General features: G+C 32.8%; 1 protein-coding gene across 2 annotated transcripts in view; it reads right to left on the bottom strand.

The window, feature by feature from the left end:
* LOC118193082 (transcription elongation factor B polypeptide 3-like) overlaps positions 1-27,358 on the bottom strand; it is a 242,034-nt gene that overhangs the window by 119,422 nt on the left and 95,254 nt on the right. For both annotated transcript variants that reach the window (XM_085809426.1, XM_085809425.1), the window contains exon 2: positions 15,722-15,778. In XM_085809426.1, the coding sequence (XP_085665552.1) occupies positions 15,722-15,778 (57 nt within the window). The remainder of the gene's footprint in view (positions 1-15,721; positions 15,779-27,358) is intronic.

Consider the following 27,358-nt stretch of genomic DNA (forward strand, 5'->3'; position numbering starts at 1 on the left):
TAACCGGATGGTTATACAGGGGCGTCGTTATTTGGACTGAATTGTGTAGCAAGGCTGTCAGCAATAACTTCAGCCTTTTCAGTGTCTGTAAAAGCCATCTGGTTAGCATTGGCCGTTTCAAGGGAGGGGCGGAATGTGTTTATATTGTTTGCGTAGTCGGGCGGCAGCGCGCCAAAAAGACCCGCCGTCAGTCGATAGGGACTCAATGTAGTGTTTCCACTTCGCTTGTTTTTGCAAGCGGGTTTCAGACCTAAACCGGGTTCTGTCGTCAAAGCCTCTCAATTTCAGGAGGGCTGACGAACCAAAGATTTTGTTTTCCCTCCGCTATCGTTCCAGATATAACGAATCAGATGATGTAAAATGCAACAGAAGAATTACGGAGGCGTGGCAAAATCAATCGGAGTAACACGTCAGAAGGCTCCTGAACTTTCCACTATAGAGACTTAGAATGCTCTTGAGCTCTCGACTAGAGACTCTCGTCAGCAGGCTCCTCACACTACGAGGACTATAATTCATTTCAATAACTGTCTAGGCCATCCATGAATTATATATATATATATATTTAAAGAGCTTCTTGTAATTGTAATAAATATGTTTGTGTTCAATAATGCAGTAAGTATCAAGCAACCTCTCAAACGTACCCAACCATTGTAAGGAGTCAGATACGCTACCTGCCGCCACTCAACACAGCAGTAACCCACCATTTGCCACTCCAGATGGAAGCAATTCCTTTAGATAATATTTTAGCTGATATTGTAGCAAGAGATTTTTATAGCAACTGGATAGCGCGTTTCAGAACGCTAAGCAAACTCATTAGTGATCTGGATTCCAATTTAAATGTGACACATTACGAGCTTCGTCCAAAATCTGTGGCATCAATTTGCAACATATTACTGCCTACCACCCCTCCTGTAATGGCAAAGTTGAGCGCCTTCATAGAACATAAAAAAATAGCATTAAATTCTCACGTCTTGGACTGTGACATTACTAATACTACTGCTGGGTTTGCTTATTGCTATCCAAAAAGATACATATCATTCTATTATGCAAGTAGTCATGGCCAGAGTCTCAGACTTCCAGAAGTTTTTCAGCGAACCATGTATCCAGACAACATCGGAGACTTTTGCTAGTAACCTCCAGAAACGGATATTGTTGGAGCCAGATAGCTTCGTAAAAATTCATCTGAAGGGATATCTCTTTAAAGAGGAATGCTTTATTTACATTATTCATTCAATTCATTTATGGCAAAGAACACGAGGGCTATCTGCCTAAAGGGAGGGATGCTTCGAACGAGACTTCGTGAAGGACTTTCTAAGGGAAACTGGCTCGTATACACGTTACACATGGGGAAAACCACGAAAACGCCCATACAGCCAGCCCGTTCGCGGGAAACTGTTTCATTACAATGCTTAATGTCCAGAATAGCCTTCCACATTAAGAATAAATATAATTTGCACAGCAGACTTTTAATTTGACCTAATGTGCGTTAAAAATAAATGTATCCTATTAGTCCTTCAGAATTCAAGAGAATTTACACATATCTGAAATGCAAATTTCTTTAAATTTTTCTTAAGTTCCATACATCAAACCTGATTCAGCGAAATATTTTTTTATTTACTTCCTTCTTTGACAGAACTGATTTGTGCATATATGCTCCCAAGAAAATCACCTATTTTTTTGCATGTACGGAATTTTATTGAAGCACTTTAGTTAGCAGATTTTTAAGACCTTTTTTAGACGATTTCTTTATTAATCATCAAATGAAATGAAAAATGCACATGATAGCATTTTTATAGTACTTTTTTTTTTTAAATCTAAGAATCATTATGATTTTTGCAGCTCTAAGAACCATCATGGTTTGGCGATCTTCACGTTTTTTGGCATACAAAAGGATTGATCAATTACTTCAGGAAATGTTCTTAATTCTTTCGACGTAATTGTCTCATCTCGTCAATAGGTGACGCTAATTGACAGCTACGTGCTATCTGTAGGCCTCAAAAGTTCGCTTTACGTAATATTACAATAGTTTCTAACAGCAAAATTAATAGTCATTTTTTATATTCGTCATTCTTAATTAGATTCTGCTGTAAGAACGGTAAGCAGGTTTTTTATTTTGTATTTATTCTATTTTTACACAGTACCTTCTACATTAATATGCTGTCTACTTAATAATTTGTACATTAATTATTAATAAATTTGAGGTATAGTATTTTTATTTTAATAAGGTGAATATCTTTTAATGATGTATTTTCGGTTGCGTGGCTTAAGCCTACTTCTACAACCACGTGAATTATTCTTTTAAATCTTAGCGAAAATTTTAACTTTTTTCTTCCTAAAAAGTACACTGAGGAAATACAAAAATACTTTTTTTAAATTCACAACGTAAACTAATTTAAGAAAAACATAATTTTCATTAAGATTTTAATTACGATGTTATAATTTGTCACCTTGTTTTAATATCAGCGCCATTTCTTTTGTAAGACGGGATTTTAAAATTCCCCCCCCCGACAGATGTATTAAATTATTAAACATTGTATACTCGGGATAAATTACTACTGTTTTATGCTTTTAGCCACTCTCCTCCCCCCCAAATTTAATAATAAACTGCGAATAAAAAGATGCCGTCTACCACTGGATCTTTTTTTCGCAAATTCTTCTAATGTTTGTGTTTTTCAAAAAGTACGTATATTATTATTCTACTGTTAACATTTATATTGTTAATATCTCAAATAAGTATTTAAATTGTTAATATGAAAACATTTGAGAATATAACACTCTGAAAAGGAGATTTATAATAATTTTTAAATGAACATAACAGACCCTCCAAAAAAATCAAGTAAAATGGTTAAACTTTTATTAAAATAATCCAATAAAATATAAATAATATTAAGAAAAATACATAATAATATTGCTGAAATATTTCACTTAGCAGAAAGAATACCCATATTTTTATTTTGTACTTTGTTTCAGAAATACATATTTCAGCTGATACTCACTAGTTTTATTATATTACAAATTATACACTTAAAAATTTGGTTCAAGGTTTCACCAAATTATAATACTGAAAAAGTTGCAACCAAAAGATGGTGAAACACTGAACCATTATTTGGTGCTTTTGCTGAATCATTATTTGGTAATAGGTTGAACCATTTTCAAACATTAAGTTTTTTTAATCCAGTATTTTACCTATATACCTTGCATGGTTCTTGGTTACTTGGAAGTTCTGCGGTGTTTTGATAATAAATACAAATGAAGCAGTATAACAACAAAAGAAAACTTGACTGAATCTTACGAACATCATTTTATTCTGTGATCTTTTGCCATCTACCTCGCAGCTGGAAATTCCTTTTTACTTCCTTGTACTAAGTAAAGGAAGTACTGTAATCATGAAAAAATGCGGGTACCATATTTCAACAAAAATATTCATTTTTACCATTATCGAATGCAATTTAATGCTGTTTTTGCATCACATCTGTACTTAAGGATGGAATAAAGGACTCTTTATTTCCGAACGAATTATAAAACTGATGTGTGGTATCATGTGGTGCACACATCAGCTTTTTAGAAAAAGTCATCAGGTTTATTTGTAAAGAAGTTATAGATATACTGTTTGACAATTTCCAGAAAAGTGACCTAACTCTAGGTCAAGGTCTAGTGAACACTTGGGGAGACACAAAACATCCCAGACATATTCAGTAAGTCTTTATCTATCATTCATTGAAACATGGGGGCAAGCATTGTCATGAGGGTAGACGACACCTTAATAATTGGTCAGTTCTGGGTGCATTGCTCTGATTTCTACTTTTAAAATTGCTAAATGGAAACAGTATTTCTCCACATTTAGCATCTGATTTGGTGGCAACAATTTATCAGATATAATTCTTGTGTAATGCCACCAAACATAAAACATTATTTTCTGGAGATGCTGTGCTCCTCTGGATGTTACTAAACAAGGTTCTTTTGGCTTACCCATGTCTTTCATTAACATTATTGTATACTATCCACTTCTCATCTTCAGTAATTAGCAATTACAAAAAAAAAGGGGGGGGAGCTTTTTTTATTTCAATTCGGTAAAACTGTTATCACATACGCTATTAGTTGGTGGAACACGACGCTGACAGAAACAATTCTCGGAACTTCTGTTCCACAAAACAGGTTACTAACTTTACTTGGTAAACAGACTTGAAAGCGAAACAGGAATCAGTAATTGCTCAGATTGGCAATAGGAACATTTGCTTTCAAATTCCGTGTTTATACAAAATATATTTTGTAATTACTTTAATACTGTTGGCTCAATTCCTTGGCAATATTACATTAATTGTTACTTTTAAAGTGTATATTTTAATGACTAGCCAAATGCGCAAAATGCACTTCAATTATTTTTTAAACTGTGTATTCCATATCCATGCTAATGTGCAAAGAACTGATGACAATAGTTGCTGCCAATTATGTAATCATTATATGAATTAGAAGTAACTTCAAATAAACTTTTTGGTAGTGTTCATTTATTCAAATATATATACATATATCTAATAAGTCATATATTTACATACACCTAGAGAAAGAGATGCGATTGTTTAGAAGTTGTTGACATACGTTTATTAGTATTTATGTAATGAATAAGATTTATATTAATGAATCTATATACAAATGTTATTCATCATTCATAATAATAAATCCATAAATTTCCAATGTTTCAATGTGTAGCATTTATAATAAAATATAGTTTTTAATGTTAATAATGTATATAATCTAAAAAGAATTTCATTAATAACATGAAGATAATAGCATACAAATTTAATGGGTATCCTCATTATTACATAATCTACATTTTAATAAATGTACATGATCACTGATTATGCAATTTAAGTTTAAAAGTAATAAAAGTAATTAGCAGAAAAGTAAAGTCGCACATATATAAATATATTTTTAAAATTACTCCCCTTAAATTTAATTAAAAAAAATTCTATTGTATAACAATAACATTCTTTTCATACGAGCAGTACGAAATACGACAAATTTGGCAAACTTTTGGTGATGAATAATTTATAAACAAATCATTAGAATCTGCACAACACCGAGCACATCATAAAATATTGTCCACTCTGAAATTTCCATGATTATAAATTTAATGAATATAACAATGTTTCAAAATAACTTTTAGACAGTTAAACAATAATAAAAGAGCAATATATATATATATATACGGCTTTTTCCATATTTCTTCAATTAAATCAGCTTCTATTTCCACCGTCCATGATTTCACAATGAGAGCCATCGCCATATTGAAAATTACCCGTGATCCTTCAGAAGCAGGACCTTCATCTGATTGGTTGGTCTCTGCATAGAAACCAGCTCCAGACGAAACATTTTCGGGAATGTTTCAAAATATTTAGCATAGCAAGAACATGTTTCGAAGCATTTCTCGGAAACCTTCTGTTTACACCAGTGCTAATAGAATCTTATTTCTCGGAAATGTCTTGCCTAGCCAAGTGTGTCCCTAAAAGTGATAGTCCCTTAAAGAACAACATAGTGGAAAGTCATGCCAGTTTACTTTGCTCTGTTAATGTATGGGATATCCAGGTATCATAGCAGCTTACACACCCAACCTTCTTTAAGAGATCATGTAGTGTATTTTGTGGAATATTTAGTCTGTCTGATAGTTCCTGAACTGCCAACATGGATTTTCAGCAACAGCTCCTTTTTATAGCTCCAATGTTTACAATGAATGGCTGTCCGGAATCTTTGAAGCTGAAATTTTCACATTTTAATTTCCCAAACTACCTTTGAACTATGTCATCAGAAAGATCAGTACCTTCATATAACATACAAATTTTACAACCAGTCCAACTAGTTATTTTTTTAAATAAAAATAAAAAAATATGACAAAAATTAACTTTTTAGAATTCTTTATTATGCACACTAACACTGAAAGAAAAATTATGCCAGAACAGAAACTAGAATTATACAACCAGAAAAGACCATATTTAAACATTTGCTTTGAACAAGGTCACTCCTTATCAGCAGTAAAAAAATTATTAGAAGAAAATGAGCTACAATTTACACGGTCACTCCTTATCAGCAGTAAAAAAATAATTAGAAGAAAATGAGCTACAATTTGAAAAGTTGCAGTTTTCCATATGACCCAATATTTGCACTGCTTGACTTTACTGTGTTTACACTTTTTATAATTGCTAAACTAGCTCTTGATAAGGGAAGCTTATATTATTAAATACTTCTCTTTAGTTTAACAAGTTTGCTGCCAAAGGTGATTAAGTGCATCTGTTCACACACACCAAGATCCTATCTGCATTTTATGCATTTAATTATTTTTGTTTGTTTTATTACTTTAAAATAGATATAACAGATTACTACTTTTAGTAGTAACTATATACATATGAGTATACTCATAGTTGGCATGTGAAATAATACATTTGCTCCAGCAGGATAATTTTTAAATTTTGATTTATGAAAGGATTATTAGTCATAGAAATGCTTGTTTCAGCAATATTTTTATTTTTGAATTTTAAAAATAGGATTTATATTAAAAAAAAAAGGTTTGAGCGCTTGACGAAATTCATAAATTTATTCCGGATATTTTCATACTTGATGAATATTATTTTTATGACCTATTTAAGTGTTTGATGAAAAAATTCTAATGTCTCCTATGTTTGAAACTAATTTTCAGTTTTCATACTTTTACAATTTAATCTGATCCTCTTTATATTTTTGTACCTTTCTTCCCTCACTTTCAGAGCACAAACTACAATGCCATACGAATCTTCACGACCTCTTTTGTGGTCATGCAAGAAAAATTCAAAAAACAGTATTAGCCTCTATCTGTCACCCCAATTTTAACCCCTTCGCGCCGACTGTCACGTCTACGTGCCAGCAACGAACACACTCACTTCCCGGCTGACACGCAGGCGTGCCAGAGCGTTTTCCCGCTCAGCGCCGACTGTCACGTATTTGTGCCAGTGTCCTGGAACGTTTTAAAAACTATAATTTCTGCCACAAGATCGCACTGTATGTCCATATGGTTTCAGATACATGTACATTAGACCTTCTACTCGAAATGAGAGAAGCATGACTCACATACACATGTTTTTGATTATATAAACAAAAGGGGAAATAAATGTTTCCGAATGGCGTGATTTATGACGTCTCTTTAAATCGCACTTTATTCGCATGTGGTAGTTGTTTATTGTAAATAGAGAAGTTTTATTTGCACTAAAGCGTTGGATATTTCAGTTTGCACTTCAGTTTTTAGAAAATAATTAGATCTTGTTAGATGTGAATTCTTTCTGTTTTTACCGTTGCAATGTAGAAGCGTCGAAAATGTTTAACAGAGCATGAAATAGCAGAAATGATGCAAAATATTTCAGATGTTGATTATGAAAGATTAACTGAAAGAAATTTTCTAAAACTTTGTTCAGAAGAGACTGATAAGAAAATGAGACGACGATGCTTCGTTTGTTCACATTCCCGGAAAAATCCTCCAAAACGGCAAATGAGTTATTACGAGTGCAAGTAATGTAACGTAGGACTGTGTGTAGATCCCTGTTTTCAAATTTTTCATACGGAAAGAGAATTTTAAGTAATATATTTAGTTTTTAGATGTATAATGTTAAAAGTCATAAAATGGTGAGTAATGAAAATAAAATGTGTAAAATATGCATTTAAACAAGAAATAAGGTAATTAAAGTATATAGTATAAAAATATCTTTAAAGCATAAGCTGTTTAAATACTCTATAGAGCATTATTAAACAATGCGTTGATACTTCGGAAATTTCATGGATTTAGGCTCAATAGCAAAAAAGCCTACGGCCCTGGACAGACGCTCGCGTAAGACACTGCCGGCCTCCGCGATAAGCGCGCGTTTCCACTACCCGGCGTGAAGGGGTTAAAAGATGTGAAAAATTTTTGACTCATTATAGGGAACTTAAAAAAGTTACGATTGAGATTTGACAGACATATTATATGTATCTGTGTTCAAAATCATTAGAATTCAACACACAAAAAAAAATTTGATTATTAACTTTGTAATGAAAATCAAAGAGAAGCACTGGAGCATTATTTCTTCCATTAATTTATAAATCAAACATGTTCTTCAGTTAAGTAATAGTTAAAGCAAATCAGCACAGTGAGTAACACTTACAGTACTCTCTTAATGCATAAGTTTTTTCACTAATACATTGTATATACAATATAATCACGTTCCGCAACATTAATTTTCTATGGGAGAAAAGTGTTAGGTATAACTTAGACTGAAAGAATGTGTAATTTAAATAAACACAAATATTGCTGCAATTAAGAGGGGAAAAAAACAAACGTTAATTGAGAGGATTTTTATTACTGCTTACAATAAGCACATGGATAAAATCACTTTTTAAAAAGCTGGTAATTTATATTTGGGGCAATGACTAATTTAACAAAATTTAAAAAAAAAAAAAAAAAAAAAAAAAAAAAATGTGGTAAGATGCACACATTTTCTAAAATCAAACAGTGCCTTTTCTAATAATTCATGTAAGTTAAGGGGTGCTTTATCTTCTTCAGTATCACTGCTTTCACTGTCAGCTGATGATACGAGGTAATTCAACTCTTCATTTGCCATTTCTCAGTCCTTCTTCCACATCTGAAAAACCTTTCTCCCAATTGTTTTTTAAATTTTTTAGATTTCTTTGGCTTCATTTTCAATCCATAGAAATTCTTTAAAATTGTTGACAACTTTTAGCCACAGCTGATATCAGTAGGCATTCAGTGTTGATGCATAAGCATTGAATCACCTATGAATGAAATTCTATCTCTGGACAAATCAATGGAAATCATTAAGATAACTTGTATATAACTTGATAGTGCTCTGCAAATCTGTGTTCAGCAAGGGTTTACAATACTCTAGTTATATCTCCAAAATCCTGAAAAACTTTGAATGGTTTTAACCATTCAAGTACTGGTAGGATCTAACATGCACAAGTGAGCTTCTACCATTTGATTTGAGTATTATCAAGAGTTTTAAGCTATTTTACCACAAGAAGGTGGTCATCACACAAGCAAAGTTTTACATTTCAATGAAAATGAATTCAGCATTATTTAACTATTTCCCTATTAATTAATTATTTTTGTTCAAAAGAATTTTGTCCAAAAAAAAAAAGTTTGCATAGTTTTGTCCAAAATATGCATGGTTGAAACGGCACCTTAATCTAGTTTGTAATTCAATTTTAAAACATGGAGAATTAGAGGTTTTAAGTGTTTTGGGGGGTACTGTTCTGTTATCGGGGGACGGGATTCGGAAATGTATGAATGTGTGTTTGTATGTATGTGTATATGTATACACACAGATACATTTACAAATATACATGCATACATATATACATTTCTGAACTTGGTCCCGATAACAGAACAGTACCTCTTTTTAACTTTTGAATACTTTATTAAAGATTAAGCACTTTTTCAAACTGCATATCATTTTAAGGTTCGACTTGCAGAAAGACAAAATATGGTCCTTCAATCAAATGCTTATGATTACTTTTAACATTTTCTCATAAATATTGTTAGCATTTTTATTGTGTTTTAGATACTTTTAACATTTTCTCATAAATATTGTTAGCATTTTTATTGTATTTTAGATACTTTAGTTATGTAAAGTGAACATGAGAATATTAGGAAAGGTGAAGAATTTGAATAGCATAATACATGTATTTTTTCATCCTGCCCATTGTTTTAGAAACCAATGCACCATTATTATATACTGGCTTATTTTATTTTAAGTTCATGTTACTGTAGTACTGTTATTATTATAAAAGTATTGATCATTTTTGTTGAATCTTACAAGTTGTCTAACATTCAGAATTATTACTACCAAATTTTACTGATATGTTTGTTTGAGTTGATATAATCTGTCTGATAAATAAAACAAACTGGTGTTTAAAGTATATGCATTTTTCTTAATATTTCATTGAAGGTGAGATGGAAATATAAATGTTATCCAGAAAAGTGAATTCTTTTTGCCTGAAATAGCAAACTGTACTAAATTATTAATGTTTGTATTATTTTAGAAATGTCAATATTAAAGTTTCTCTCCTTTCCTTCTTTGATTTTGAAGTAATTTAAAATAAAATAATATATGCATAAATGTAATTAATGTAAAGTGTCATTCAATAATATAATTTATTTTTACTGATATTTTTATATTTCTTATCTGGGTTTTCATTGGGTGTTAGGAAGAGGGAGAGGAAAAGGCCATTATGCTTTAATTAACATTACATTTAATTAAAACATTACAGTCTTTTAATTAACACAATTACAGTAAATTGAAGTAATCAGTACTGTGTGATTGCCAGTGACTGAATAATGTTAAAATACATTGTTCATAAGGAAATTTGCTTATCTTTCTGTTATAGTTTTTATTTTAACATAAGCTGAAATTTGAATTATTTGCTGAATCATTAGTCTGGCCAATATTCTGCTATATAACATACAAATTTTTGTATAAAATTACATTCTTAGGAGGGAAGGAAAAAAAAAAAAAAAAAAAAAAATGATGCACCGAGAAGATATAAAGCAAATTGGACACAAATTGATATGCATACAGGTTTCGACAGAAAATGCAAAATTTTACATTTTGGCTGCCAATGAATGAACGGTTGTCACTACAGCGCAACTGGCAGGATATTTAAGAGGAGAAATTATGATTCCAGGTTATAAATTCTTCACAAAATTCATTCCGTGTACTCTGGTATACAGTAACTATGCTATCGCATACAGGTGCGCCAATGATATGCGCAGATGTCAGAATTTGAGAGAGGTCGTGTAGTTGGGCTGAAAGAAGTCGGTTGGTCTTATCGGCGAATAGGTCTACATTTGAACTGGAGCCATGCTTCTATTAGACGGTGTTGACAGGAGTGGGTGAACCATGGTCGCACACAGCGTCAAGAAGGAAGCGGTAGGCCTAGTGAAACGACAAAACGTGAAGAACGAGCAATCATCAGAGTGGCACTCACAGCCCCAGATGCATCATTATCATCAATTTTACCTGCAACTAGTGCTTCAGTGACCGCAAGGACCATTCATAGACAGCTCACAGAAAGGGGGCTGAGGTCAAGGCGCCCCTTGCACAGACTACCATTCACCTCTGTGCAACGTCAAGCCCGTTTGCAGTGGTGTCAGGCTCATTCGCACTGGAATGTCGTCACTGACTGGAGTAGAATAGTCTTCAGTGATGAGTCCCGCTTTGAACTGAGCCTCGATGACCAGCGAAGGCGAGTCTGGAGACGCCCGGATAGCGGTACGATACCAACCTGACTGTCTTCCGGCAGACAGGCTGACAACCAAGAGTGATGAACTGGGGTGCTATTTCATTTCAGAGTAGGACCCCTTTCGTTGTCATTCGTTGCAACCTTACAACACAGCAGTACGTCGACGAAGTTCTAAGGCCCGTCGTTTTGCCCTTCATGTCACGCCACCCTGGACTTGCATTTCAGCAAGATAATGCCCACCCCCCACACTGAACATGTTTCTACTCTTTGTCTTAGTGCATGCCGAACATTACCTTGGCCAGCAAGGTTGCCAGATCTCTCTCCTATCGAGCACATTTGGAACATTATGGGCAGGGCCCTCCAACCAGCTCGGGATGTTGACGATCTAACGCACCAGTTGGATGGACATCCACAACCTCTGTCAATCGATGCCAAGCCGACTAACTGCTTGCATAAGGGCCAGAGGTGGACAAACGCGTTACTGACTTTTTTACTTTGTGAAGCTCTATCACTTCAATAAATCATCCAATTTTTCTCAAACTTTAATCATTTGTTTTTCTGTACATGTACATCACTTCTACCGATTTTCGTCCCATTTGGATAACTCCTTCTTGGTGCATCCTTTTTTTTTTCTTTTCTTGTCTATTTCTTCGAGTATATTATAAAGAGCTCATTTAAATTTATTATTTATACAAATTTAAGACAAATGTTGCATGTATCAGTTAAAGATTTATCAAAGCCTACTTGTTACCTGTGGTAACAAAAAAGTGTGAAAAATATTGTCACTTTAGCGAACATGACTATCATTCATGCTTAGTTTAGTAATTTAATAATATACTGAGAAATGCTGGGAACTTTCAGAAGTGGGCATCTTAAGAAATGATGGGCTTCATAAGAAATATACATGGTTTTATTATTTATTTCATTTAGTTTTTAGTTAAGAATTAAAAATTGAGTTTTAGATGTTCACGTGAAAGAATTCTGTTCAATAGGTTTAATACTTAAAAAATTAAATAAATAATATGCAATTATCTTTTTATTATATATATATATATATATATATATATATTACTATACATTTATAATGCATTATATAAAAGTCAATGCTAAAAAACCGAGATACTATTGTCAGGGAAATCTTTTCTTATACATGAAAAATTTTGATACTTTCTGATCATCTGTATTCACAGCTTCAACTTATGCTAAAATTGCACATGATAATAGCAAACTATGAAATGCTTTATATTTAACCCCTTAACTGCCGCGGAAAACATACAAGATTCATTTCATAGTGCCATGGTTTTTCATACAGGCACGCGTAGTTATGCGATGTATTAAGTGCAAGTTTTACTTTCTAAAAACGGTTTTCTTTCATAAAATAAAGAAGAATTTCACAAAATAAATAATTCACAAAAAAAGAAAGAAATGAATGCACAAAATTTATTGTTTTGAGTAAAATTATAATAAAAAGATGTAAGCATAATAAAGTGATTTTTTTATAATAAAAAAGATCCCTAAAATGGAGTTTCGATCAATTCATTTTTAGACTAGTAAAGTGTAATATCAGGTTTCATAGATACCTTGTGAAATCAGTATGCCTAAAAAAACATATACTTCTTCTGAACTGATTGAATGCCACAATTTTGTTCTTGATTTTTATTGCAAGGTGTTGGTTCACATACTCGTCTACAAAATGGTTAGTTTCAGTAACAATATGAAGCACGAGCAGTTCATTAAAGATAATTCAAAAACGATAAATGAAATTGAAACATCCATTATACCTTTCTTTATTTCTGGAATAAAAAAAAAAAGTTTTACACAAACAACACCAGCCAATACCGTGCAGTCATTACTTTCATCGCTTTAGACACACCCCTCTCTCCAATTTCTCCCCACACTTCTCTGAAATAGTATCCTCCTTCGCATATTTTGTCAAGGTCATTGTGGTGTTGCATTCCAAAGCTTTGCGAATAATTTTACAGGTAGAAGTGCAAAGCAAATGATAGTAGTTTGGAAGGGCATATATATACGCTCGTGGTAGTTAACACATCAGCTGAGCAAGGCGTATATATATGCCCACTGCAGTTAAGTTAATCTTTGTTTCTGCATAGTATTCCATTGGATGAAAATTATGTGAATATCGACCCGTATATATATATTGTGTCCTAAAATTTCTTGTTTCTTATAAAAAGCTTATTTGAAGCAGAGCAGTAGATATGAACCATTAACTAACCAAACAAACATTTTGTCAATTTTCACAGCTTTGCAGATAGTGAGAAAGCACCAAAGTTTTTAATAATATTAAGCTTAAATGATGTTCTTTACTTTTGTATTAATTTTTCTATTCTATTAATTCTATTAATGTGTTATCAAACTTTCTGTAGGTTAGGATGTCATGCAGAAAAGAATTTAGTATTCGAGCTTGAAAAACAGTGCAGCTGAAGGATTTCATGGAAGGTCAGTCAAACTGGTTAGTTAATTATAATTTAATTTTGGGTGAAGAAGTCTCAAATTTATTTATCATAAGTGTCTAAAAGTCTTCTAAATTAAATTTTGCTTGTTTTTTAAATTATTCATGATGTTCATTCTTTGATTATTATTTTTTTTTTTTAATTTACTAACTTATGTCCATGCACATAATTTTGCTTTTCAATGCCATATCTTAAATTTTGTAAAATGTTAAGATAATACATTTCACTTAAAAATGTGGTTGTCACAGCAAATTTTCTGTTACATTTAATCGTATCTGGTATACATCATTTTTCAATAATCTATTTATTATTTTGTGTATTTCTTTTACAACCAAGATCTGGCATATGACCTACTTTTCAAACTGATAACATGGTGTAATAACGTAATCTAATGGTTAAAATTTACTATGAATTTAATAAGTTATTCTTTGATAAAAATTTATTCATGTGTTCAGTGTGTCTCATCTATTAAGTAAATTTTATGTACTTGCATTTAGGAATTTTGACTGTATCAGTGTCATTTTGTTTCAGTTATAACATGCAAGAAAAAAAATTCATGCATAGCTCTGTACTTAAAATTAGTTAATTAAATTCCCTAAGAAAGAGGGACGTTTTGTTGTTTTTGAAGTGTATAGAGTTTACTTCAAAAATATGCCACATTAAGGTTATTTTTTTAGCCTAATTTAAAACTTTCATTACCTTAACATCTCCAATAATTGTTATTCAGAATGTTATTTTAACTCAGATATTGTAATAATATCAAAACTCCTTACTTTTTTAAAGGCAATCCAAATGTGAAACAAGAAAGGAAAAAAATTAAAATGTAAAAGTATATTTATTTCATAGCTCTAAGAAATAAAAAATAAGGGACAGCAACACAAGCACTATTTACTGTCTATCTGCAGAGTGTGGCAAGTCCCGTAAGACAGAGATTTGTATGGTCAAACCCTTGTTTCAATTAAAGGAAATGCATGTGCAGTCTTCACATTTTCGCTTCGATTAACAATTCCGTATATATTAGCATTAGAAATCTATTAGTTCAGGCAGTGAATATACATCAATATTCATGGACAACATTTATTATAATCTTGTTCACATTAATGGCTGGAGTGCCAAAACCCTTATGCTTTGTAAACAAACTCAAATCTTCATCTTTGCACACTGCTCCACTAGTGTTTAAACCACTGAATCATAAAATGCGAGTTTTCATTTTCAATAGGTATTTTCCATTTTCAAATACCTACATGTAATTCTGAGACAAGAGGAAAGTCTATAACACAGCAAATGTGTAATTTTTTAAAATTTTGATTTGATCATTACTTAGCATTAAGTACAAATTATTCAAAATCAAGCAGTCCCAAAAGAATTTGTTATGTCTTCCAATTACTTTCTGCATAGTAAAATAGCATGAGACTTTTGAGAGACCAAATTTAAGAACAATGATTCAATTCCTATTTTTTTTCATAATCACAAATCTTAAAAAATAATTAATTACACTGCAGTTCACTAAGATAATCTACATAAGAGAAAGGATTATGTGGAGGATTTTTATAACACATTGGCTTAAATTGTCTCTTCTACTCTTCCCCCCCCAAAAAAATTGCATTTTTGCAGCTGTTATAAGGACGCAAACTTCTATTTGGCTTAATGTTGGAACAGGCAGTCTCGCACCTTTAAATGCAGTTGGTTACAGCATGTTCAGGGGCTAAGCAAATGGTACAGCAATAATAGCAATATATGTCCAATTTAAGTTCTTGATTTATCTTAATTTTACTATTATTCATTATTGAATTTTTATAATTTCAGTATTTTTACATGAACACTATTTATCAATTTAAAAATAATTACACTACTATGCACAATATAGTATCTGCACTGTTTCCCATATGTATTAATATTATTCTGGAGGTAAAAAGAAAGGTAGTATCAAATGGTTAAGCAGTTAGCTCCAATCTACCTTTAATTTTCAATTAATAAAACATTGCAAACTTTACCTGCAGCAGTTCTACTGTGATGTGCACCTTGGATAACTTGTGAATAACATTTAGAGTCTGTAAAAAGTAAAACACGGATTAGGTATATTCTAAGACAAATCAAAATCATAACTTAATATCAGAAAATGAAAAAAGACAAAAATTTACAGTTATTGATAAAAGTTAGTACATAAGGACAATCCCACTATTCAGATATTCATCATTACATTCAGCCAGTTATTACGGATCAAACATTAAACTAATCTAAATAAAGAAAATTATCACAGAATTTACTTAAATGAGATACCACAGTATTTAATCAGTGCAGATTAATTACACTCACGTTTGTGAAAATTGCAACACCAAGAAGGAATCGTCATAATTGAATGCAATTTAATACACAGTTGAGTGGTAGTGGTACAAATAAATGATTAAATGTTCAAAGCAAACAAACAAGAACAAGAGATCAGAATCAGTATTTTGTGTGGCCACCACGCGCCGCAATAAGTGCTGCTACACGACGTGGCATGGAGTCAAACAAAGTTTGAATGTCTGACTGAGGAAGAGCATTCCATATCGTTTGTACGCGTACCCAAAGTTCGTCTGCAGACGCAACAGGACGAGGATCACGAGCAAGACGCCGACCAATGACATCCCACACATGTTCAATTGGCGACATATCCGGGGAACACGCAGGCCAAGGAAGAAGCTGTACCTGCTGCGCTGCAAAGAAGGATTTAACAATCCGAGCAGTATGAGGGCGGGCATTGTCCTGTTGAAATACAGCGCCTGGCAAGCTTTGAAGGAAGGGAACAGCTTCGGGCTGTAGAACTTCACGGATATACCGGTTGCTGTTCAGATTGCCCACAATTCGTAGCAATTGAGATCGTCTATGATATGCTATGGTGCCCCAGACCATAACTCCGGGTGTTCGTCCACTGTGGCGTTCGATAATGCACTCCGGAAGGTGGCGTTCACCGGCATAGCGTCTGACACAAATGCGGCCATCATGGTACCACAAATTAAAGCGGGATTCGTCAGAAAACACGACATGCTGCCAATCAGCATGCCAGTCTCTATGCTGATTGGCCCATTGTAGCCGCAGGCGGCGATGGTCGTGCGTTAGGGGGATCCTGTATAAAGGAGTCCGTGCGCACAGTCCACACTGCAGCAGACGTCTACGAATTGATGAAGCACACAATGAAACACCTGTAGCTATTGACCACAGTGCTGCCAATTGTCTAGAGGAAGCTGTACGGTCTGTCCGCGCCATGCGGACCAGGTGTCTATCATCGCGAGCTGACGTCACATTTCGGGGTCCACTCCCGGATTTCCGAGTTGTCCGACACTCGTCCGTCCACTGCTTCCAAACGCGCATCACTGTGCTGCTGTTACGCTGCACACGAGAGGCTACTGCACGATACGACAATCCAGCTTCACGAAGGCCGATGATTCTCCCTCGTTCAAACTCTGTAAGTTGTTCAAATCTCGCTCTCTTTCGTCGACGAGGCATAAGTACAGATTGAGTTAACGTTTACCACTAGCAGATAACCACCGATAACCATACACGCCTCGCTACAGCCGTCTATTTATTCGGATCCATCAGCCGTTCAGAGGGCGCTGCTCAGCATACGCATGCGCTACGGATTTGCAATTCTAATCATTTGCATATCATGCGCTACTTTGCATTTCCTGAAAATTTCAGCTCACTCGCGTAAGTCCTTCATGGTGTTGCAATTTTCACAAACGTGAGTGTATGTGTTAAAACATTTAGTTCCTCCTTCCTGAATGCTGTCTATGACAACAAACTATTACAACTTTTATGCATCTGTGACTTGTTCCTCCATTATTTTTTAATAACTATGCACCTCTCCAACTTGACATCATTTGATATCCTTTAAACACAGTATACTATCGTGTAATGTCCATATATATAAAGTAATTAAAAGTAAATTAAAAAGGTCTATGACTTGCGCTAAAACTGCAAAGTAATAAACAATTAATTCATAATAACTTATAATAGGAAAACTTTCCATATACCATCTCCAAGGAACACAAATTCTATTTAAAACCATGAATGAAAAAAAAAAAAAAAAATTAGTCAGAATTTAAACTAGCATTTTAAATATTAATTTCAATCTACTTATATATATTTTTTTTTTAAAAAAACTGCTAAGAAAAAATTTTAATTACAAAAATACCAAAACCAAAAGTAAATTTTAAATATTGAAAAAGTAGCTATTGTCACTGATTGCAGATTAATCGACTTATCAAGGGGGATAAGCCAATCTACCATCAATTAACAACTAAATTAAACGAGTGTCTCATCTTACATCCATGTAGGCATCAAATTATTTGCTAGATTCAAACCATAAGTCACAATTAATACTCAATCCACATAAAGACATTAGTCCATTTAAGCCAAAGAATCTTGTTAACCTTATAACTGTCATGCCCGGCACAGCATTGGTATTCCAAAATGTCACACCCTGAGTATTACTCGGGCTGATTTTTTTTTTTTTTTTTGAGTGCATCGTGTTGTTATACCCGAATATATATCGTGAGAAGTTTATTTCGGCTTCAGTTCAACAGATGGCAGCATTTTACTGACGGTTTCAAAGGATAGAGTTTGAAGTTCAAAGTGCGCAGCATTTTTTTAATTTTTTTTTTTTTTTTGACTATGAGGCAAACATTTAATTTTTGAAATAAAAAAAAAATTGACAATTTATGCACCCAAATCATCAAAATAACTTGACACTTAAAAGGTTAAACAAAATGGCAAATAATCTTTAAAGTTTCTCATTAAGACCACAATTAATCTGAACGAGATGCTTACTTTAGAAGACATATCCCCTTCATTCTCATTTTCAAACTCAAAAACAGAAGTAAACATATTAGAACGTTAAAAGGTAATTAAAAAAAGATACAAAAAAAAAAGATACAATCTTAAAATTGCAGTTTAAAACAAGTAGTTAATTAAAAAAGTTAAAAGAGTGCAGCTTTTTATTTAAGAAAGTTTAGCCTATATTGGTGAGAAAATTAGAATTTTTCTTGGAGATAATAGATAGTATGCTGTTACTAAAATAGCGCTAAAAGCTGCTATTAGTTAGAATAAAAATAAAGTAATTAAAAGTAAATTAAAAAGCCTATTACTTGCGCTAAAACTGCAAAGTAATAAGCTAATAATTCATAATAATTTATAATAAGAAAACTTTCCATATACCATCTCCAAGGAAGACAAATTCAATTAAAAACCATGAATGAAAAAAAAAAAAAAAATACAGATAGTAGGCTTGTTTGGAGGTAGTATTATCGCCAAGAAAAATTCCAATTTTCTTGCCAATTTAGGCTAAACTTTCTTAAATAGAAAACTGCACTTTATGACAATCATTTTACTGCCATCACTTAATACTTGAATTTCCAGCCATTTGGTATTAACATTTTGAAGGCAAGTTTATTAATTTAACTTATTAGTTTGATCTTTAAATTTCTAATTAACTACTTGTTTTAAACTTCGATTTTAAGATTGTATCATTTTTTAATTAACTTTTAATGTTCTAATATGTTTGCTTTTGTTTTTGAGTTTGAAAATGAGAGTGTATGGGATATGTCTTCTAAAGTAAGCATCTCATTCAGATTAATTGGGTTTTTAATTTTAAGATTATTTGCCATTTTTGTTTAAAAAGCTTCTTTTGGCTTACATGACTAATGTCTTTAGTGGACTGAGTATTAAATGTGACTTATGGTTTGAATATAGCAAATAATTTGATGATTACTTGGCCATAAGATAAAACACTCCCTTAATTTAGTTGTTGTTAATTGATGGTAGATTGGTTTTATCCCCTTGATAAGTCAATTAATCTGTGAACAATGACAACAGCTACGTTTTCAATACTTAAAATTTCCTTTTGGTTTTGTTATTTTTGCAATCAAAGATTTTTCTTAGCATATTTTTTTTTTTTTTTTAAATAAGGAGATTGAAATTAATGTTTAAAATACTAGTTTAAATTCTGACTAAAAAATTTTTTTCATTCATGGTTTTAAAATGATTTTGTGTTTCTTGGAGATGGTATATGGAATGCTTTCTTATTATAAATTATTATGAAATATATATACACATACATAAAAAGAGAAAAAACACATAGTATAGTATAACATAGTACTCTTTGTACATACATTTTATTTTTGAGTTTTTGTGTTTAACCATACGCAAACTGCAATTTTGTGTGTGTTCGCTCTTGAAATGAATGATGCAAACAGTAACATCTGTTTCAAATAACGTGTAAAAAATTCAATGGTGTAATTGTGTATACTAAGTTTTTATCCATTAAAAATTATCAAAGCTAAAAGTCTGTATGCACATAACAATTTTGAATTTTCTGTGTTTTGTCCTGTAAGAGAATAAAAGCAAGTTATCACACTTAGGAACTGAATGACCTGTATAATATCCACATCTTAAAGTTATAAATATAAAGAATAAATTACCTTGCAGATAATATATACATTCTTTTGCAAAAAAAATCAAAGCACCAAGGACTTTTGCGATCGTGACGAAATTTGGTATCCAAAAACATCTTGATCGAACATGCAAACGAACAGGAATTGCGATCATAGCATGCATTTCTACTGTGCAATTTGCAAAGTATAAAACCGCTAACAGAGGCAGAAAATTTATCTTTTTTTGTCACTGCCATTGTAATTCCGTAAAGAAGCAACTAATGATGCCATTTCGACGATATCGAAGACCTTACAGACAACTAAACGACTTCAAACGTGGTCGCATTGTAGAGTTGCATGAAGCTGGGTGGTCGTACCGAGCAATAGGCCATCACCTGCAGCGTAAAGACACTGCTGTGCAAAGATGTTGGCAGCAATGGTTGCTACGAGGAAATTGCCAATGAAATGAAGGTTCTGAAAGGCCAAGGATCACAAATGCAAAGCAAGATAGGATGATTGTTCACTAGGCCTGAACCGCCCCAACGATATCATTGTCAACTATTCAACACACTGCAGCCACGTCTATAATTCCTGTGGTACCGTCCACCATCTCATGTCGCGTGTCTGAGGCAGGGTTACGATCACAGAGGCCTTTAAGACCTTGCCTTTGACCCCACAACATCGGCGGAGTCATCTGGAGTGGTGTCGCAGCTGATCATCATGGCTGACTTCAGACTGGCATCGTAGTATTCAACAACGAATCCTGCTTCACTCTTGAAGCAGATGACCACTGTTTTCGTGTATGGGGAGGACAGGGTCAGCAGTCCCAATCAGCCTTTGTTTTACAAAGGCATGCAGCCATAAACCCTGGTGTGATGGTGTGGTGTGCTGTTTCTTATGATAGCAGGTCATCTTTAGTCATCCTCCATACGTCCTTTAACAGCTCAACGATATTTTGATACCATCCTGCAGCCGGTAGCATTACCCTTCATGGCAAGTCATCCTGGGGATGCCAGGCCACATAATGCTTGCAGATCTCTGAACTGTCTCCGTGCAATTGATACTCTTCATTGGTTTAGCAAGGTCATCAGACCTTTCACCAATCGAAATGTCTGGGACATGGTAGGCCACCAGATTCGGGCACCACAAAATTTCACATATCTGGAGTGACAACTGGTGAATTGCCTGGCAGAATGTGTCGCAGGATGACATTAGGAGGTTCTACCACTCCTTGCCTCGACGAATTCAAGCATGCATTGCTGCCAGGGGCAGTCTGACGAACTACTAATTTGAAAACTCAATGGATGATTGTGAGCCATGAACAGTTACTATAACCTTGATTTTTTTAATCATTTTTTTATCTGTGTATGAGCTATACACATATTCAATTTAATCAAAAACAACCACTTCCTTCATGGTGTTCAGATGTTTTTGTGAAAGAGTGTATATTTCACCACTTCTTCTTTAATTCTGTTATTAAATCTATTTCATTGTTTATCATGCTGTTGCATGTAGAGAAGAATAAAGACATTTCACCTCCATTTCAGATCTATAGTAATTTTCTTCCATTTTAAACAATAAAGAGCACAGCAGAAGTACGATAAAAAAATTTCCTCCACTTGGCATACACATAATTTGAACCAAAAAATAAAATAATTACACATCCATAAAATAAATATACAGTCTCACTTCTGTGGCATTGATTGCATGTACATTTGTGAGATGGTCCTAGAGCTCAAGGCAGGTCTAGAAAATCTCATGGCCAGTAAAAGATGTGCAGTGATATTTTGAAATGATAGTATGCTTGAATACACGATATTGGGACAAAATGAAAGCAGTGATATGGTTTACTTATTGAGCAAAAATGCACCTACAGCTAAAATTCAAGTTTATGATCAGAGATTAATATCTAAACCAGATGATGTCAAATTCCATATCATTTTGCAGTACACATTAAAATTCACAATCCACCACATTCAATAATATATGTATCTTTTGCCTTTTTATATCTTCATTTACTATACTTTTGCTGCATGAATTGCTCAGCTCAATGACTTTCTTAAATTTTTTAAACTGCATTTTGTCAGCTTGGCAACTTTAAAAGTAATCAAATAGTGCTGTATCATTAAAGTTTATTATTTTTTTAGGTTTGTTATCTACCAATCCAATATATATATTTTTTAATTGGAAATTCAAGGTTAGCCCATTTTCCATGTAAACACCTGTATTTAGCACTACACATCTCAAAACCTCTAACACAGTCAACCTGTTTTACCAGAAAATGACTCATAATTAAAAAACCGGCAGTATTTTTAACACTTCTAAATATTTTAAGAGATATCTATTCAGTATTTCTTAACACTCTTAAATATCTTGAGACAGCTAGCTAGCTGATGATAGTTACAGATATCAGTTACATCTGGGTTACTATCACAGTGATATTGTTCTTCACCTTTGTTAAAGGAAATAAAGTGGATGCATGAAGGTTGTTAACAACAGCATTATCTTTAATAAAACATAGCACATATATACACCAGATCATGCGATCAAATATTTAATTAGCAAGGTGGATTGGTTAACACTAGCTTTATGGTGTCTTCAATTTACCACTCTTTATGATAAGCAGTCATTTTGAATTGAAAAAAAATCCCCTTTTAAATTTTTAAACAATATAATTTACTTGTATTTTATTGCTAATTTAATTTTTGATTTTCAAACATTTATTTTTTCAGAAACATATAATATTTATTTATGACACTTCATTGTAGTTTTTGCAAGTAAATACATTAATAATGTTCTGTGCACATATTATTCACGTATTTCTGACAATTGTAAAAATATATAGGTGATTGTACTGAATCACTCCCATTTTGCTTCATGGCAAGAATGCTTTTTGTAGAAACAGACTTTTAATTCACTGGATATCTGAAATAACATTGCAATATTTCATACTTTCAGTGTTTCATCAAATGTCTTCATGTCAAAAAAAACTATTTTGCTGAGTTCTTGAAATTTATACTTTTAGTGCCTTCCTTTCATTTGCTCATAACTGCCAAGGTCATGAACTCGAAGTGTACAATATTTTTATACCTCCAGTTGTGATGAAAAGGTAATATTGTAGTATTTATTTGACAAACTTACTGGAATATGTGTCTTGTGTGTTTCTGAATGATGCAGAGGCTTCCTCCTCATTCCCTTAAATCTCAAATTTTCAAATGAATGCAACGGAGTAAAGAATTCGACATTCAATACCTTTCTTCCCTTGTTATAACAGGGCTTAATCAAATGGTAAACAGCATATTCACTCATTGTTTCTTCAGTACATCTGGTTTCATCTTTGCCGAACTATGAACAGCCACTGAATGAATTTTGATTAGACATCACATGCAATTTAAAATTTTAAGCCAAAGTTATCAGTTCTTAGGCATATATTGACAAGGCTTAATTTCTAAAATTACAAGTGCTGGAGCCCTATGGGAGACCGTCAGAAAAGGATAAAAATAAATAAATAAATAAAATTAGTAGGAAAATAAATAATTATTAAAATTAAATAAGTAATAATTATAACTAAACATTTAATAAAATGTAAAGAGCTAAATAAAAATATAAGTTATTAAATAAAGTACTGAACCGTGACTTATTTGGGGTTTCAGCTAAAATTACAATTTCACACACACACACACACACACACACACACACACAAAAAAAAAAAAAAAAGAAATAGCTCAACTGGTCTCCGGTTTAATTTAAGCTCTGAATATAATGTATTATTTCAAGGGATGATAAAAATAAAGACCATTCTTTTTCTGACACACCAATGAAAAACGTTAAAATGCTTTAAATCATCACTTATGAAAATACATAAAATGCTGTAAACAGTCAGAAAATATAGAGAAAATTTTAACAAATGATCTGTAGATATGAAAACAAAAAGAGAAGAGTCCAATATTTTCTGACTAAGCTACACTCTCATTATAGCTATCAAGCAGAATATGACAGAACAAATTTTCAACGAATACGAGGGTTTAGTTGAAAAAAGTAACAACCTTCATTCCTGTTTTTTGTTACATTGTTCCAAAAAGTCTACAGATGCTCTTTTCTGCAGGAAGACAGTAGCGATGAAACGAAAATTTACCCGCTATCATAAATTTATTACACTTTCTGGAGAATAAGCTTCTGATGTGTGAGTGGGGGCTTTTCTTCCCAATAAAGTCTCTAACTCCATCCAAGATGTGTTTCTCAAGGAAAGAGAAACATGCATTCAGAAGTTAGAATCAATTTTTAATATAATTTTATTGTTAAAATTAAAATTTTTGAGATCAGATTTCAGCTCAAATTGCTGTTCAGAGGCATTAAAGAAGTGCAGAAGTCTTCTTATTTAGGGCTCCGGTGCACTCTGGCTAGAATTATGTTTATCCCAGAAACTAGGAAGCACAAGCTGTCTGAATAAATCAAATCACACTTTTACAGAAAACTATTTATTCAACAACTAAAATATTTTCTCTACAGATTTCTGTGGAAGTACTCCACATCTCTAAAGTGAGCAAATTAATCAGTTTGTATTTATCGAGATCTAAATGACTTCATGTCAAACAGCAAATATTTCATTTTTTCAATTTGTCTCTAGTCATATTTTCAATGAAACATTTTGAGTTCCATGATTTAGACTATAACAGAAAATACAGAGGCCTTTCTGAGCTAATAAATCCATATGCATATGTAAGGGAAATAAGTGTCTAATTCATCAAATGATAATCACTAGTTAGGAATTCTTGTCTTTTAAGCAAGTGCTTTGTTTTCCAAGCATTCTTACCTGTAAAGCAATATTTTTCCATTGATAATAAGCCTCCATGCTCTATATAAGCTTCCATATTTCACTGCATAAGTTGGGCCAGCTGTTTCCTGTAAGATATTTTCATAGTCTTCCTGACAGACAAGTGAAGTTTGTTTCTCTTCCACACAGAACTATCATTTGCTGTTTTCTTCTCATCCCTTTGGTTTTTTTGTCACTTTAATGGTATTCTTTGAGTTATAGTGGCACATTTCCCCATTACCTGTTTGCAGCACAACTACTTGTATGACTAAGCCCTCATTCTAAACTTTTTTTCATGTCTTTGATAAATTCCTTCAATGCTAATTTCACTTTGATGATTCATACCCACTTTTAGTACCTAATCCTCATTGAATGAATGAACCAATTTCTCGACCAGAAAAAATCATTATTCAATAATTGTTGCAAAAGTTTTAAATTTTCCTCTGATGTATATTTTTCTATAGGACAAGTGAAATTCAATGAAAGGTAGCTAGCTGGTAGCTTAAATCAACATTATCACAAAAGTCCAATGGAAATCACCTTCCTTACAATAGGCAAATTTTTGTGCCCATTTTTCCTGCTTGTACGAAAAGCAGTGCAATGGGGTGCTTCAAATTCTAATTTCAAAGTTGTACAAGTAGCTGGATAAAATGTTTGCACTAGAAGATGAAACATGTAGTCCAGAAAGCCTTTGATTGGTTGTGAGAAATGGCACGCAAATACGAGAATGAAGCAAGAAGCTGACACAGGTCTGTGAAGACCAAAAAGTAGCAAAAAAAGAACATGATGCCAAAAAACTGCAAATTGTTTAAAGACACTGGTGATCTATGCAGACAACCACATTAATGTTGTAAATGGACCACAGCAGATTCTTGTAAATGGACCACAGTAGATTCTCAGAACCATTATTTGGTATCATTTGCTAAAACAAATAGATAACTGATGTCAACCAAGATTACAGGTTGTTTGTTCGCTGCAGCTATAGGAATTTAACTAGCCAGCAAGAGTCATAGGCTACATAAAAGAGACTTGTATGCAAAGAAACCCGTTATTTGTGTCCCACTAGCTTGGGCTGCAAAAAATACCCCACTACATTTAAGCAAACTGTACTGTGCAGTGAATGCATCTGTGGGGATATCCATTCTTCTGGTTGGTCTTAATGCATATGACTTCTAGTTGCTGTACAGGATAGAGTGACATTTACACGTGGTGGTTTTGTTGATTTCTTTCCATTGAGTAATAATGTCAGAAGAAAACAGACATTCCTGATTTATGGACTAATAAAATTATAAAGAAAGCTGTGAATTAAGCCACAACAAGTGAAAATGGTTTCATTATTATTTTTATATTTAATTTTCGCACATGTATCAACCAGTAACTAATAATAAAATATGTAAAAAACTTAGTTTTAAAATAAAGAATTCTTCTTACATATGATCAAGAATATTATCCACATTTAAAAAAATACTTTTTGGTTTTTAAATGCATTTAGGTAAATACTCGAAATTTAGAAAATTTCTTTTATACATTTTATTTTATGCTTTTACTGTGCAGAATGTGGAAAAAATTATAAAAGAAGGAAATAACGCCTCTGAACGAAGGAAAATTATTCCTTTTACTCAACATAGCAGGTATCTCCTCCTCCCACAGGCCCACTGATCCCATGACATTCAACATTTAAATTTTGTTCGATTTAGAAACCTGGTATCATAACTTAGATATTGAGGATGTTATCAATGAAAAATGAAATCTTTAAATCTGAAAATGCATTGTTATTAGCAACTGCATGATGACTCAAAATTTTTTTAAACTGCCAAATTTCGATAAATTACTTCAGAATCATTTCTATGAAGTACAGTGCATAAATCTACTTGAGAATTAAATTTGGCTGCTTTTTCTAATTTCAGCTCTGCAGTATGGTTTACATATGATTTTTTGATTTTACAGATACTTGCTTTCATGTCATAATTATTCATTTCTATACTTAAATATTTTACATATGGTTACTATTATTTCGATATTCCTACTGCAATTATTATTTTAAATATCCTGTATTATATATTTCCACAAATAAATTCATATATTTACTATTCTTACTGAAAAAGTATATTAGAGACAAGAGTAACTGGAAGTGTTGCATGAAGTAAGTTTTAGTCACCCTCCCATCTACTTACCACACCTTTGACTTGGCTTGGAAACAATGAAGAATCACAGTTACCTCAAAGGTTGCTCAGTTATCTCGGTAACTGAGCATCAGGATGAAAAGCAAAGGCTATTTTGGAATGTGCTCATCTCTTCGAGATTAAGAAGAAAATACACATTTTCTCCATTGGAGTTTCAGCACATACTTTAGAGGTTGTAAGTTGTTATTAATATGGGATATTAAATGGGATAACTTGCAGCTTCCA

Source organism: Stegodyphus dumicola, chromosome X2 (assembly GCF_044657685.1).
Source record: "Stegodyphus dumicola isolate Sdum_Otavi_A_Nest chromosome X2, ASM4465768v1".
NCBI lineage: Eukaryota > Metazoa > Arthropoda > Arachnida > Araneae > Eresidae > Stegodyphus > Stegodyphus dumicola.